Here is a 13,257-nt window from a genome sequence, read left to right as displayed (position 1 = left end):
TTCATTTCCTTAGAAAGTGTATTCTCAAAACCAACTTCTATAATAAATACTAAAATCAGAGTATGTTACATGATAGTGTGCAACTACATCAGCACACTTTATCTGACAGGCAGTAACTAACACTTGAGTCTTCTTACTGCCAAAAAAAAAAGTTACCTTAAAAGGTTTCAACTTAAAACTTGTAAAATAGTAAGACAATTCCAAAATAAAGGGAATTAGCAACAGGAGGGCATTTAAGTGGGAGAAACACAAAAGATTGTTACTGTTTTTCTTCAGGCTCAATCAACTTTGAACTCTTTGCTTCAGTGTTTGAATGCTTCAGTTCAGTGGGTAAAATTACTTTTCTTAAGAGTGGTGAAATACACACTTGAAATTTCAGAAAGAACTGAATCCAGATCTCACATCTCTTGGCTGAGTGCTCTTACCTCTATTTCTATTGCATAAAAGGCTATGGGGACCTTGCTTCATTTTTGCTCTACAGTGAAATTGGCTATCTTTACCCAAGCAGAACAGGATAAAGCACCACAATGAAACACAGCCTCTCATAAGGCACTTCTCTGAAAGAGACTGACTCAAGAGAGGTGATTACTAGTCAATATACTTTTATGTTTTCTGCTGCCTGACAGGCAACATAAGTGTTGCCATCTCACCCTAGCATGAGTCTGAGTGAAAGGTTCTCAACTCTCCCCCTGTAACATCACAAAGCTTTTCCACTAGCACCCTCTCAAACAGCTGAAACTCTAAGAGCTCAGGTTTAAGGAAAAAAAAACCACATTAACTAGGTGAGAAAATGGTCTGCTTTAACCTTAACATCTTCACTAGATTTCAAAAGTCTAGTTAAGCTCAGCAAGGGAGGAAACAATAAAGTACCAATACAGAGTAAGTGCTAGGCAGCATCTATATTTACACCCTATGACTTGCAGCCTGCCCACAGCAGTTACTCTTGAAAGCACACTAGAATGCCTAAGGATTCCCATCTCTATGATATTTTATGTGGGAACAACAGTTACTGTGGAAACAGGTCATGTTTCCCTTTCAGGTAAACTTCTTTAGGTGATAAAACAGTAAATGCTAAAACAGAATTTGATTTAGTGAGGGGGTTTTTTGTTGTTGTTTTTTGTTTCTTGTTTTTTAAGAAAAGCAAGACTCAGGCAGAGCAAAGCCCTAAAGAACTGCGGCAGGATGAGGCACTTAAAACTTCTAAGGACTTAGACTGGCTTAATTCAAATTACTTTACTTTTTTAGCATTCCTATAATGTGTGTGCCTGATATGGAAGTGTGTTTAAGACTAAAGAAGTGTAGTGCATAGAAAATGCTCAAGATAAGTATAGCTTTCAAACAAAAGGAAGAGAGTTAAGGGATTTCTGTTCAACAAGAATTTGAAAAACATGAAAGAAATAAAAATATTTCAGGCTGCCACTACTAGGCACAGAGGTGCTATCTACAAAATGCATTAGAAATCTCTTTTTTGCAAAATAGGCAATCCAAAGCCCGTCCTTTAATACGTTAACCTAACACTGAAGTTTTTGCCCAGCTGCATCCATTGGTATTTGCTGGAACTGAACCCCATCTGGAGTCATAATTACAAGTCTTTCCGAAAACCAAAACTGATTTTTAACTGAAATTGAATTTTAATTGAAATATGGACTTTCAAACTTAATTTCTAATGCTCAGTACTTCAGCAAACCTGACCCTCACTTCTTAAGTGTCAACTTTTCTATGTTTGGTTTGGGGTGTGTATGTTGTTTTGGTTTGGGGTGGTTTTTTTAATAGTTGGTATCCCAGTGGTATAGTCCTCTAGGAGGGTTGCCTGTCTCTTGGAAACACTCCACCTGTCTTATTTTAATCAAGTTTCTTCACTTCACAGGATTGGATTTTTAAAGAGTGAAGCTAGATTACAAAAATGAATTTTTCATTGCACCTGCATGGATGCTTAATCAAAATATGTTGTTAGTTGTTGTTAGGGAGGTCTTCAGCCCTAGTATATTAAATTCATATTTTGAGCCCTGTGAGAATCTGCTTCTCCTCCTTTGGGTTCCCACACCTAAATCACTTGTGATATGCAAACATACGCACACATTCAGTGTGCACATGCTGGCACCACATGCCCACATATCATTCATCACATAAATGTGAAAGCAAACAAGTCTTAGACTGTGATATTTTTCCTGCTCCTGCAACCTCTCACATTACCTTTAACAAATCAAAATAACAGTCACCATATAATTGGCAGCTGTAAATACAGCTCTACTGCTCTGATCTCCCCATCCTGGCTGGAAATTTTAGTTCTCAGTGACTTCTTTTCCAGTTACCTTATTTATTTATTCAATTTACAACTGCTTCATAAATAACATAGCAAATATTTGTAAGCTGAAACTACTTCACACTATGGCATGGGTACAAAGAACACTGCCTTCCTAGAGTCAGAGAGGAAGCACTTCAGATCTCAGTTCTAATGAACCTTTATGTTGTTGACACAGACACCTAAGCCTACCCTCCAAACTGTGTTTGAAGCAAACTTCTAGCCAGTTTACACAAGGCTGTTATTGCCATCAGGAAGAACCTACAGTATAATGAGCAGCACCTTGTTGAGCTCTCTCCTGCTTTTGGGATCGGTCAATCTTAAAAAAACCACAACAAAGAAAGGAAAAACCAAACCGACCAACCAGCCTCCCAAAGGCAGTAACACACCACTGACTGCTGTGGGTTTCAGCCACAATACAGAAATTAAATGTACTCTAGCTCTGCTGCCCTCAATGTGGTATAAGGTATGCAGAAGCCTGAAAGCAGATTTTGTACTTAAATACAAAGTCAAACCTGAAAGAGATTAATCTTTGACTTTCTCTAGTCTGCAAACTAATATGACCTTGTCAGCAACGCTGTATTTTGCTCTTAATGAATATACTTCTTAAAGTTCTACTACCACAAACAGCATGGTAAGATTCTTAGGTTACTTATGCAAACTATGACATAAACTAAACACACTGTATATTTAAGCTAACTTGATGCCTGTATAAACCACAGCTCTGTGTGAATCATGTAACTTCTTTTCCATGTCCCCAGCACTGCTTTTGGAGTGGTCCCCAGTGGTCTTTTTGGAGAAGAGCCTCTGACAAATCTGAGCTTGTAACTTTCACCACATTTTGTAAAAATGCATTTCATTCAGGAGTTTTTACAACTGACACACAATATATCATTTGCTACATTTGCCCATGTCACTCTTCTGCAAGGTTAAGAAACTCTAGAGGAGGAAAAATATGGCACAGATCCTGTGGCTACCATGCCTACCCATACTCAGACTTCCAGATGTTCTTGTGAAAATTTAAGGTATGTTAGAAAAGAAGTGAGAAGTTTCTTAACCTGTCAAGAGCAGAGAACTCCTATGATGTCTTCACTGTCAGACATGGAGGACTGTGTCTGAGTACTGCCCTCCATAGCTTTTCAACGGGTTGCGGAGTTAAGACACAGAACATTTTCTGAGGTATGTGATAGCCTTTCATACCCTTCAGAAGGGTCGACAGTCAGGATTAAGCTTCAGTTGTGCAGTTCTCCTTCTGACTCCCAGGAAGGTGTAGTTCCCCTTCTCCCTGACTGGGGAAGCTATCCACTGAAGTACAGCAAAGCTGTATACAAACTAGGAAATTAACAAACAAAAACTATACTTAGTGACAATCACGACTGCATCAGGATATACACATCCACCCCAAACCTTGAAAGCACAGAAATAAAGAGGGGAAAGACTGCTGCATTCCACCACGCTTTTCTGTTGCCTAGGCACTGTTGATAACACACTCTGAAAGGCTTTCACTTCCACCTTTGGTGGGGAAAAAACCCCATACTTCCTGTGCTTTAGTAAGAGCCACCAAAGAAAGTTCAGCACGCACTTTCACACATTTCATGCATGTTATTTACATTGCCTTAATGCTAGAAAGAGTTTACTTTTTGTGTTGGAGTGCAAATCTAATCGTGATAGGCTGCTGCCTTATCTTTTAGAAGTGGCAGTGAAAGCCTTTGGAGTGTGCTACCAAACAGCATCGTAGGCAGTATGAAAGTGGAGATGAATATAAAAGTCCTTCCCTCTGACTTTATATTTCTATACTTTACAGTGGGTGGATGGAGGGAGTGTAACCCAATGCAATCTTAGACAACACTAAATATAGTTCTGTCTGTTAATACTGCTTAGGTAAAATACCTATTAGATTCATCAAAATATTTTAATGTCTTCGTGGATTGCTAGATTATGGCTTGAGCACTACCCAAAGTTCCACAGTATTTTAACATCCCAACTGTTCTGAAGCAATAATCCACTAGTTGATCAGCTGGTAACTTGCAAAAATGTGGGTTACTATGCCAGGCAGATGTGAAAAAAATTATCATATGCTGAAATCATTCTTGCCTGATTTCTGGCTAAAGATTGTGCATGTTCAAAATCCAGTGAACACCACAGAGAGCGGAACAGATCTGCACCAGTTTATTACCTCTAGTAGTAACTATCGAGCAATTTACAGGGACTGAGAAGAAAGGAAAGTAAATAATTTAATTTAGAGCTGCATCTAGTATCTTAGTATCTTAGAATTCCTACTATAAGGAAGACCAGTTCTCAAGAAGTTACGTTTTAATTCATTACAATGTGAAATTCATGTAGAGAAAGGGAAAAAAACCTACCTCAACTCACAGATGAAACAGGTTCACCCATGAACTTAATTAAATCAAGTATTCATCCCAGATGGGAATTATCCTTTATCATCACAGCAATTAAAAACAGACTACACTTTTATTCTCCATTTTAGCATGTGACCATCTTCAAGAAACATTTTACCAAACAGCATTTTTTAACTTCAGAAGTCCTTTTTTATTTAAGTGCTTTTCAGCTCAAATGTTTACAATGATTTTGCCAATAAATAGGAGTTGTCTGAAGTAATACCTCAAAGGCACTTTCAAAGAAATTCACATTTATCAGCTCTGGAGCTGAAAGAAGGCTTCCTCACATCTTGTACCTCACACAACATTCTCCAGGTTGAGAGTAGAAACTAAAGAATCAAGGGTCTTCCTGGAACTTGTTACACATCTGTGATGGTACTTTCCTTTCAACACAAGGTGATCATTGCAATCACACCTGCAATTGCCAATTTTACTTCCAAGAAACACTGACTTTGAGCTCTTCAATCAAGCATGTTGTTAGCACTCTCCACTGTGCTTTACTTCACAGCTTTCTCTAATGAGCCATTTTCTGCAGTTCCAAAAATCAAGGCCTCATGATGGACATGATTTGCAGTATGTCATCATTACCAGGATAGTTATATCCCACTCATAAGCAGAAACACTGGGTTTTAATTTAATTTTTGTAACTGTCAGTATAGGGCATGCACTTAGGGCAGTCATTTTTTCACTACAAAGCAAGTGTGAGCTTGGAGTCTGAATGCAGATCAATTACTCTGAATGGGGCCTGAGGGACTTCTAAAATACAGCTTTCACATTTGAGAAAATGCTTCTTACATTATTTTTCCCTGGACCTGCATAACACATCAACACAGTTCCAACCTTGTCTGTGACATATCCTAAGGCAGCTACTTTTAAGCTGGATTCTTTTAAACCCACATGTATTCTAGCGATTTGTTTGACACATTTTTCTTCTTGATACAAGACTCCTGAGAAAGAGAACTTCTATGCAAATAATCACAAGTATTTTTCTATGCAGATTTAAAGGGCTTTTTTTGCACTTTTAGAGAGTCACTGCTAGAAATGAAGATGCAATACTAATGGCTTACAGCATTAATTTCCCTCTCCCTTCTGACCTCACCTTTTCAAGTCACCATGCAATTCTAATCTGTTCTCAATAGAAAGGGGCAGCTGATCTGTGATAAAATACCCCAAAACATTTTAAAACTGCTAAACACACACATGCATAGACTAATGATTTTGTTCAGGTAGATGAGGCAAATTCTGTTTTAACAAAGGAGAGGTTATTTTATCCTTACTCATTTTCAAACAAAGGTGTGATAACAGTTTAGAAGACCAAGGATTACCAGGGATACAGATAACACTCTTCAGCTAAAGCCTCACTTGTGCCTGAGTAGTGAATACCAGGTGTATGACTACTGTGCAAACAAGGACAGGCATCAACTCCTTCACTTGAAAACAGGACAATGTGGTACAGAGAAGTTACAAAGAAGTTACAGAAGTGAATACATTACTGAAATAGCTTCTGGTGCACTAGAATTTAAGTTACTTCTAGGACTCCTCATAACTGTATCTTCAGTAGATCAAGAATATGAAAAATAAGAGATCCCAAAGTTTTGAAAAAATGCTCTAACAACAAACTAGTTTCCATTGTCACTTCTGATATGTCTTTATGGAATGAATTGTATAGGTACCTGGCTTCTTAAAGCTCTTCTTAAGTTTGGAACTTCCCTATACAATTACACATCCTGAAGCAACCCTCCAACAGACTTGAGAAAAAACACAAACTTAAGACAATATATGTGGTTGAACTGTTCCTCAGAAAATACTATTAGACTTTGCAGAAAAAGCAAAAATGCCCTTCTAGAGAGAAAATACTGTATTTTGAAGGTGGGTGTTGAAGAAATAAAGAGCAAAGAAAGAAGAAGAAACACAAGAAATACAAAGGCAAAAACATTTTACCTTGGTATAAGCAGCAGTAACTACCTCCTGGGAACTGCTACTTGCACAGCCATTACAATTGCTGATGTGGGAAAAAAACCAGTGGTACAGTTGCTGATTTCACACAGCACCTTTTGTTAGAAATTCAGCTAATCCACAGATTAACACACAAACCACAATAAAAGCAGAATCAAAATTCTTGGAGCTCTACCAAGGTTAGATTGAGTAACCATATCATTCTCTGTATCTGACAAAAAACATGACCTCCAGCGGTAAAAACAAAATCCTGACCAAGAAAGCCAGAGCAAATACCACTGTAGGGGGTTCCTTTCCTCACAGTTCCACTTCCATCTTAGTCACTTCTTTACATCAAACAAGAAGGACCTACAGAGCTTTCCACCTTTCTAAGTTTTTGGGTTTTGCCTACTCATTTCCTAACATAAGGATCTCTGAATGTTAGATGAGCACTCACTCTCATTTTCAGGAATTTCAGGTATCTTAGCAAAGACTGAAGTATCTTTCACAAAGGTATCAACTTTATTTCCTATGCCTTCTGAGATGAAGCCCTTACTGAAGGTATTAAAGCTTTATGCTTGCCCCTTCAGCAGCTGAATGTTCTTTGCAAGGGAAAATGTAAACCAAAAAGATTCCAAGTGCCACCTGCAAAGGCTATAATACACTTATTCCTCAGGAAAATCATGCAGCCTTTTCATAGTCTTGTGCAAGTTTTCTGCAAAAAGATAAGTAGCTCCACCCCATAGGTGAAGAGAGTTAACCACTTCATGCTAATTCTGGTCATACAGAATAAGTAATCCAGAGTCATCATTATAAGAGCAGCAATCAGGCTGCCTTCCAAGGGAAACAGAGGCAACAAGTACACCTTGGCTACTTTTGCCAATATATTAAGAGGTTTGGTTCACTTTCTGTGTAAACATTGTTTCTTCCAGGTTATTAAATAATATTAAATTAATTAAATTAAATAATTAATTAATTTAATTAAATAATTGTGTAAGACAAATATTTCCAGAGTCTAATATTTCTGACATTTATTGCCATGCCTCAAAGAATAAATGTCTCCAGCCAGACCTTCATTTACCCTCTGCAATCTCTGAAAATACTTTATGTATCCAATGAGGGAAAAAAGAATTGAAAAACATAACCTCAGAACTAAGTTTGTTTTATATGAGATTGTTATTCAACTGCCTTGATAGAAACACTTGTATTTATCAGATAAAGCCTGGTTTCAGGGCCAGGTTGGATAGGGCCATGGGCAACTTGATCTAGTGAATGGCATCCCTGCCCACAGCAGAGGGGCTGAAACTAGATGATCTTTAAGGTCCCTTCCAAACTAAGCCTTCATGATTCTATTATTCACTACAATCTCTTTTCCCAACACTTATGCAAAAGAGAAGGAATGAGGCAATGCTCTTTGTATTGGGTGTGCATGGCAAGGTTTTGGCAGCAGTGGGAGGAGCTACAGGACCAGCTTCTGAGAAAAGCTGCTAGAAGCTTCCCCCGTCTGACAGAGCCAATGCCAGCTGGCTCCAAGATGGACCTGCAACTGGCCAAGGCTGAGCCCAGCAGAGATTGTAACAGCAGTTCTGTGATAACTCATTTAAGAAGGGGAAAAAATATTGGGCAAAAGTAATTGCAGCCAGAGAAGAGAAGAGTGTGAATATGTGAGAGAATCAGCCCTGCAGACACCAAGGCTGGTGCAGAAGGAAGGGCAGGAGTGCTCCAGGTGCCAGAGCACAGATTCCCCTGCAGCCCCATGGTGCAGGCAGGACACTGTCCTGCAGCCCATGGTGGAGCAGAGATGCACCTGCAGCCCATGGAGAACCTCAGGCTGAAGCAGGTGGATGCCTGATGGAGACTATGACCCCATGGGAAGCCCACACCAGAGCAGAGTCTTGGTTGGACTTGTGGCCCTGTGGAGAGAGAAGCCCACGCTGGAGCAGGTTTGCTGGTGGGACTGGTGACCCCAGAGGGAACCCATGCTGGAGCAGGCAAAGGACTTCCCTCCCCAAGGAGGAAGCAGCAGCAGAAACAACCTGTGAAGAACTGATTGTATTCTGCACTGCCAAGGAGAGGAGGAAAAGAATCAGGGATAAAGTTAAGTCCAGAAAGGAGGGAGGGGTGGGGGAAAGGTGCTTTCAAGATTAGTTTTACTTCTCATTATCCCACTCTGATTTTGACTGGTAATAAATTCTAATAATTTCTCAAATTGAGTCTGAATTTGCCTATGACAGTAATCAGTGAGTGACCTCTCCCTGTCCTTAACCTCAGCTCATGAAACTTCCCTTTTATTTTCTCTTTCCTGACCAGTTGAGAAGAAGAGTCACAGAGCAGCTTTGGGGGACACCTGACATCCCATCAGGTCAAACCACATCCCTGAAAGACAAGCAAAACATTCCCTAGTACAGCTGTTCTTGAACAAAACTTGATATTCAGGGAAAACAAAACATATTGAGCTGTTTCTTCTTCATCTAGCCAAAGACTTTTCTCTGAGGAAAAGATATTCCATCTCTCATTTATACCACCTGGAGACAAGTCCTGAGAATTCTTCCTGATGGCTGACACTCAGTCCAGACTCAGAACAATGATTTGATCTTCTGGAGCCTAATTGTAATGACTGACGTAAGGGAGTGGGACTCATTTGCTTCTGTGTGCTATCACTTAATATGAAGGGATTACAACATTTAGTGTAATCAGAAAGGGCAAATCCCAGGACAACATGTTAGATAGCCCCCATTACTGTTCAGTTTTATAAACAGCAGATTTAGATTTGGTTAAGCATCCATGCCTACAATGGGGCATTCTAAGGCCTATTTATGGAAATTATAAAAGGAATTATAAAGAAATATTAACAGAAATAAAGTACTTTCAAATGTATGTCTGTGTCCAATGGTGAAACCAAGAAATATGTGAAATTATCTGATTCTCAAAGTTTGTAGCCTATTCTTTTCATACTTGAGAATTTCTGTATCTTCGTTACTTTCAAAAGCACAAAGCAAATTATTTATGACAAAATTTTCTTGAGCTCAGCCACATTTTTGCATTTTCTACCATGACTGTCTTCTCCTCTCTTATAATGTGTAGAGGATTAGAAAATTAAATTATTTGAATTTGGAGATGACTGGGCCATTTAAATATTCTAATTACACACAGTAATATACTTCCTGTATGCAATTATGTATCTGTGACAATGCATTAACACAAATATGCACTTTATGTACAAAAAAATCACGCGTGTCCCTTCTAGCCTGCAGGACAAAAATTACTGATGATAGCTGAAAAGATTACCTGGATCTGGGCTTTGTTTCCAGCTGTTATATTAGATATTGTCCAGCATGCTTCCTTTTTGATAGATTCTTTTGGGCTGCTTAGCAAGTGCAGCAAACTCTGCAGAGCTGAACAATTCAGAATTACCTGAATACAACAAGAAAAACAAAACAAAACAAATCATAGAAGAAATTTAGGATAAAGAATCACAGGAACAAGGAGTACAATGTCTTGAAAATATAAAAAGCATACCCCATTAGATGATCAAAGTTTAAAAAAAAAAAACACTAAATATACACACGCACCAAAAAAATCCACAGCAAGAATTAATAAATAAATTTTGCAGGAAAACTAAAGAGCAAAACTACCAAGTTTTTCAGGTAAGAGATTACATCTTCATAATGATTTCAGTGTCATCTGAAAATAAGAAGATACTAAGCATATTATGACCAAACAAAATTAAAATTATGGTATTTTCCTGTATTTTTCTACAGTTGTAAGCACCAACTACTTCTGTTTCCACATCTGCTGGCACTGTGGTGCAGTGTGATCAGAGTTGTATGCAGTGACATTACAAACAAACAACTCTTATTTAAAAATTTACAAAAATTGCAATAGCCCTACAATTTTACAGCGCAGAAAAATTGCAACAAAATTTCCTAAACGACCAAAGTACAACAGAAAATGCCCCAAACTTGGATGTTACAAGACAGAACCCTTGATTATGTCTTGTGTGATAGTGAAGGACTTTTTGACCTGCTAAAAGGGCATAATAAGATTCAAAAAATGAAAAACAAACCATCTTTTTTTTTTTTTAATTCAATTCTAACTTCTAACAATGAAGCCAAAAACTGGGAGAGTATACCAAGAAGCACAGTGTTCTGCCTTGTGTGGCAAAAGCAGCACCTTGGAAAGAACAGTGTAGTACAGAATTTTATGAGAAATACTCCAGTCAAGTTGAATTACAGTCATGACTTGTGATCATGGAATCTGAGGAATTAATTCCCTTGCTTGCATCTCCCCTGCTCCATACTCTTAAAATCTGTGTACTCCCCACTAAGATTAAAAAAGCAAAGATTATGGTTCAGGATTTTATCAGGTGTCTGCTGGGACAAATTTCTTTTTCTTCTTGCATACTATCTATGGTTTTAGCTATGTTCAAGCACTGCCAATTGTTAATAGTAGAAAACGAAAGAAAAAGTAAAAGCAAGCTTATGCCCCAAGGTTTTACAGAGACACTCTTGAAGAACCTGTGCCTTGCATTCACATCCAGAAATGTATCAGCTTTCAAAGCTGGGCTTTTCCTTCTGATTACTGATTTTTACATGCATCCTGTATCATTTTTTAGCATACAGCACAATCTGCACGCAGGACTATCAAACTATCCTACCTATATAGCTCTCTAGAATTTTAGGAAAGCTCATGGTATGCTCCTCAGAAAAAATCATGCACAACAAAAATATTTAAACTATTTTTTAATTAAAATCTAAGATTCATGCAATATTTAATAACCGGTATTGCATGGGAATTAGTGATCCCTTGTGGTTTTATCTTAAATGAAATTATGAAATCCCACCTCAATAATTCTTTATGACTGATCAGCAAAACAAATGCCACTGAAAAAAAACCACAACAATGCCTCTGCAATTCAGCTACGCAAAATATATTTTAACAATCAAAAAATCATGTTATCTTCCTCCTAGGAATAAGATACTGAAACAGTGCCCTGATGCTGCTAACTCATCTTTAACTCTGGTCTCAGAGTCACAGAACTACAGAAGCATCCCAGTGACAACCTAGTGCCTCTGAAGCACAAAGTTTCCTGCCTTCCAGTTTATTCCAATACAGGGGTGGGAGTCACTGCCTCCTACCTATGCTTCTCTAAATAAATGCCCAGACACAGCTACACGTTACCCAAAATATGAGCAGACACTTGGTTTTTATCATAAATATGACATATTTTCATCATATATATGATAGATTCATCACAGATTGGCAACAGCACTGAATGTGACAGGCCTTTGATGGCAGTACCAGTCTACATCACGTAGCACAAAATTCAGCCTAAGAGACAGATTTGCTTGAAATAAATCAAAAACATCCCTCCCTGGAGGGGTATTGCACAGCTGCCCACAAGTCCCAGACACAGCTACCTAAGAACCATCAGCAGTTCAGGACTGAACAGAAAAACGGAAAACCACCACACTTTGAAGCAATTAGTGTCATCAACCTTCACTTTCAAACTTCAAAAGGAACAAGAGGAGGTGCTTGTGAACAGGTTACCACAATTAACAGAAAGATGAACTGCAGTACAACACAAGAGAAAGTTCATCCATACTTGGGTCTGGATATCATCTCCTGTAACGATGTTTCCCACAGCTCGTAAGGCAGGAGATACAACTTTGTAGTCATTGTGCCTAAAATTGACAAAGAAAAATGTTAAGTATTAACCTTCCCAAAGCATCTCCAGCTTCACATTCTCACGGAAGGGGCATCTATGAGCCAGGGGAAAACTTCCCTGATAAATCTGACTTTCACTACATAAATAAACAATCTGATTTTAAACTAGTGGTAAGACTTTCTAGGGTTTCTAAAGATTTAGACCTTTAGATCAGTCAGCAGCACAAAAATAAAATACTAAAAGAATAAAAGGACCTCAGAGTACTTCCAAGCATCCTTGGGAGGAAAAAGTAATTATCTTTAACTACAAAATACACTTAATGCAGCACGCACAAAGGCCATGAATGAGACAGAAGAACAGGGATAGAAGTTGTGTGTTTAACCCATCAAACCCTGTTTATTATCTTCCATCATCATATGCATCCCTTCATCATCATTGTTAAATCAGAACTGGAATACGAAAGGTGAAGTAAGGAATGTTTTTCTCAAATCAAAACTTCTTTATAAAAAGCCACTTAGAGGCAATATGTTCCATTCATTAATCCAGCAACACATTTGCTGTAACATTAGAGGCCTTAATTGTCTTTTTATTTACATCACTGAAAACCATTATTGTTCTTAGGCCATGTCCTGACCTTGGATCTGAAACAATGGCTTTGAACAAGGCCAGTCTCTGTGACCCCAACTCTCACAGCTACACTATTCTGACCGAAGTGTGCATCTACTCTTCTACAGTAAGGGTTGAAGAAATTACTTGTATTTCAAGCCCATGGTACTGTCAATTCTAGTAAAATGAACTATTCCTTATATTTTTATCTTTGGTATCCTTTAGGTAATTTCCTTGTTAAGTAACTATAATATGGACTTCAATGACACAAGGAAAATTCCAATGTATGTTAGAGATTTTACAAAAATGTATCTCTTAGGTGCAGGAAAATATCTCAGGAAACAGCA

At 38.2% G+C, this 13,257-nt stretch overlaps 1 protein-coding gene across 1 annotated transcript in view; it reads right to left on the bottom strand.

Moving 5' to 3' along the window:
* KPNA1 (karyopherin subunit alpha 1) overlaps positions 1-13,257 on the bottom strand; it is a 58,288-nt gene that overhangs the window by 15,184 nt on the left and 29,847 nt on the right. Inside the window, exons 10-11 of the mRNA XM_054653004.2 lie at positions 12,242-12,320; positions 9,925-10,050 (exon numbers count right to left, since the gene is read on the bottom strand). Coding sequence (XP_054508979.1) covers positions 9,925-10,050; positions 12,242-12,320 — 205 coding nt within the window. The remainder of the gene's footprint in view (positions 1-9,924; positions 10,051-12,241; positions 12,321-13,257) is intronic.

Source organism: Agelaius phoeniceus, chromosome 2 (assembly GCF_051311805.1).
Source record: "Agelaius phoeniceus isolate bAgePho1 chromosome 2, bAgePho1.hap1, whole genome shotgun sequence".
NCBI lineage: Eukaryota > Metazoa > Chordata > Aves > Passeriformes > Icteridae > Agelaius > Agelaius phoeniceus.
Note: the sequence above shows the minus strand (reverse complement) of the source record. Positions and strands in the feature narration are given on the sequence as shown.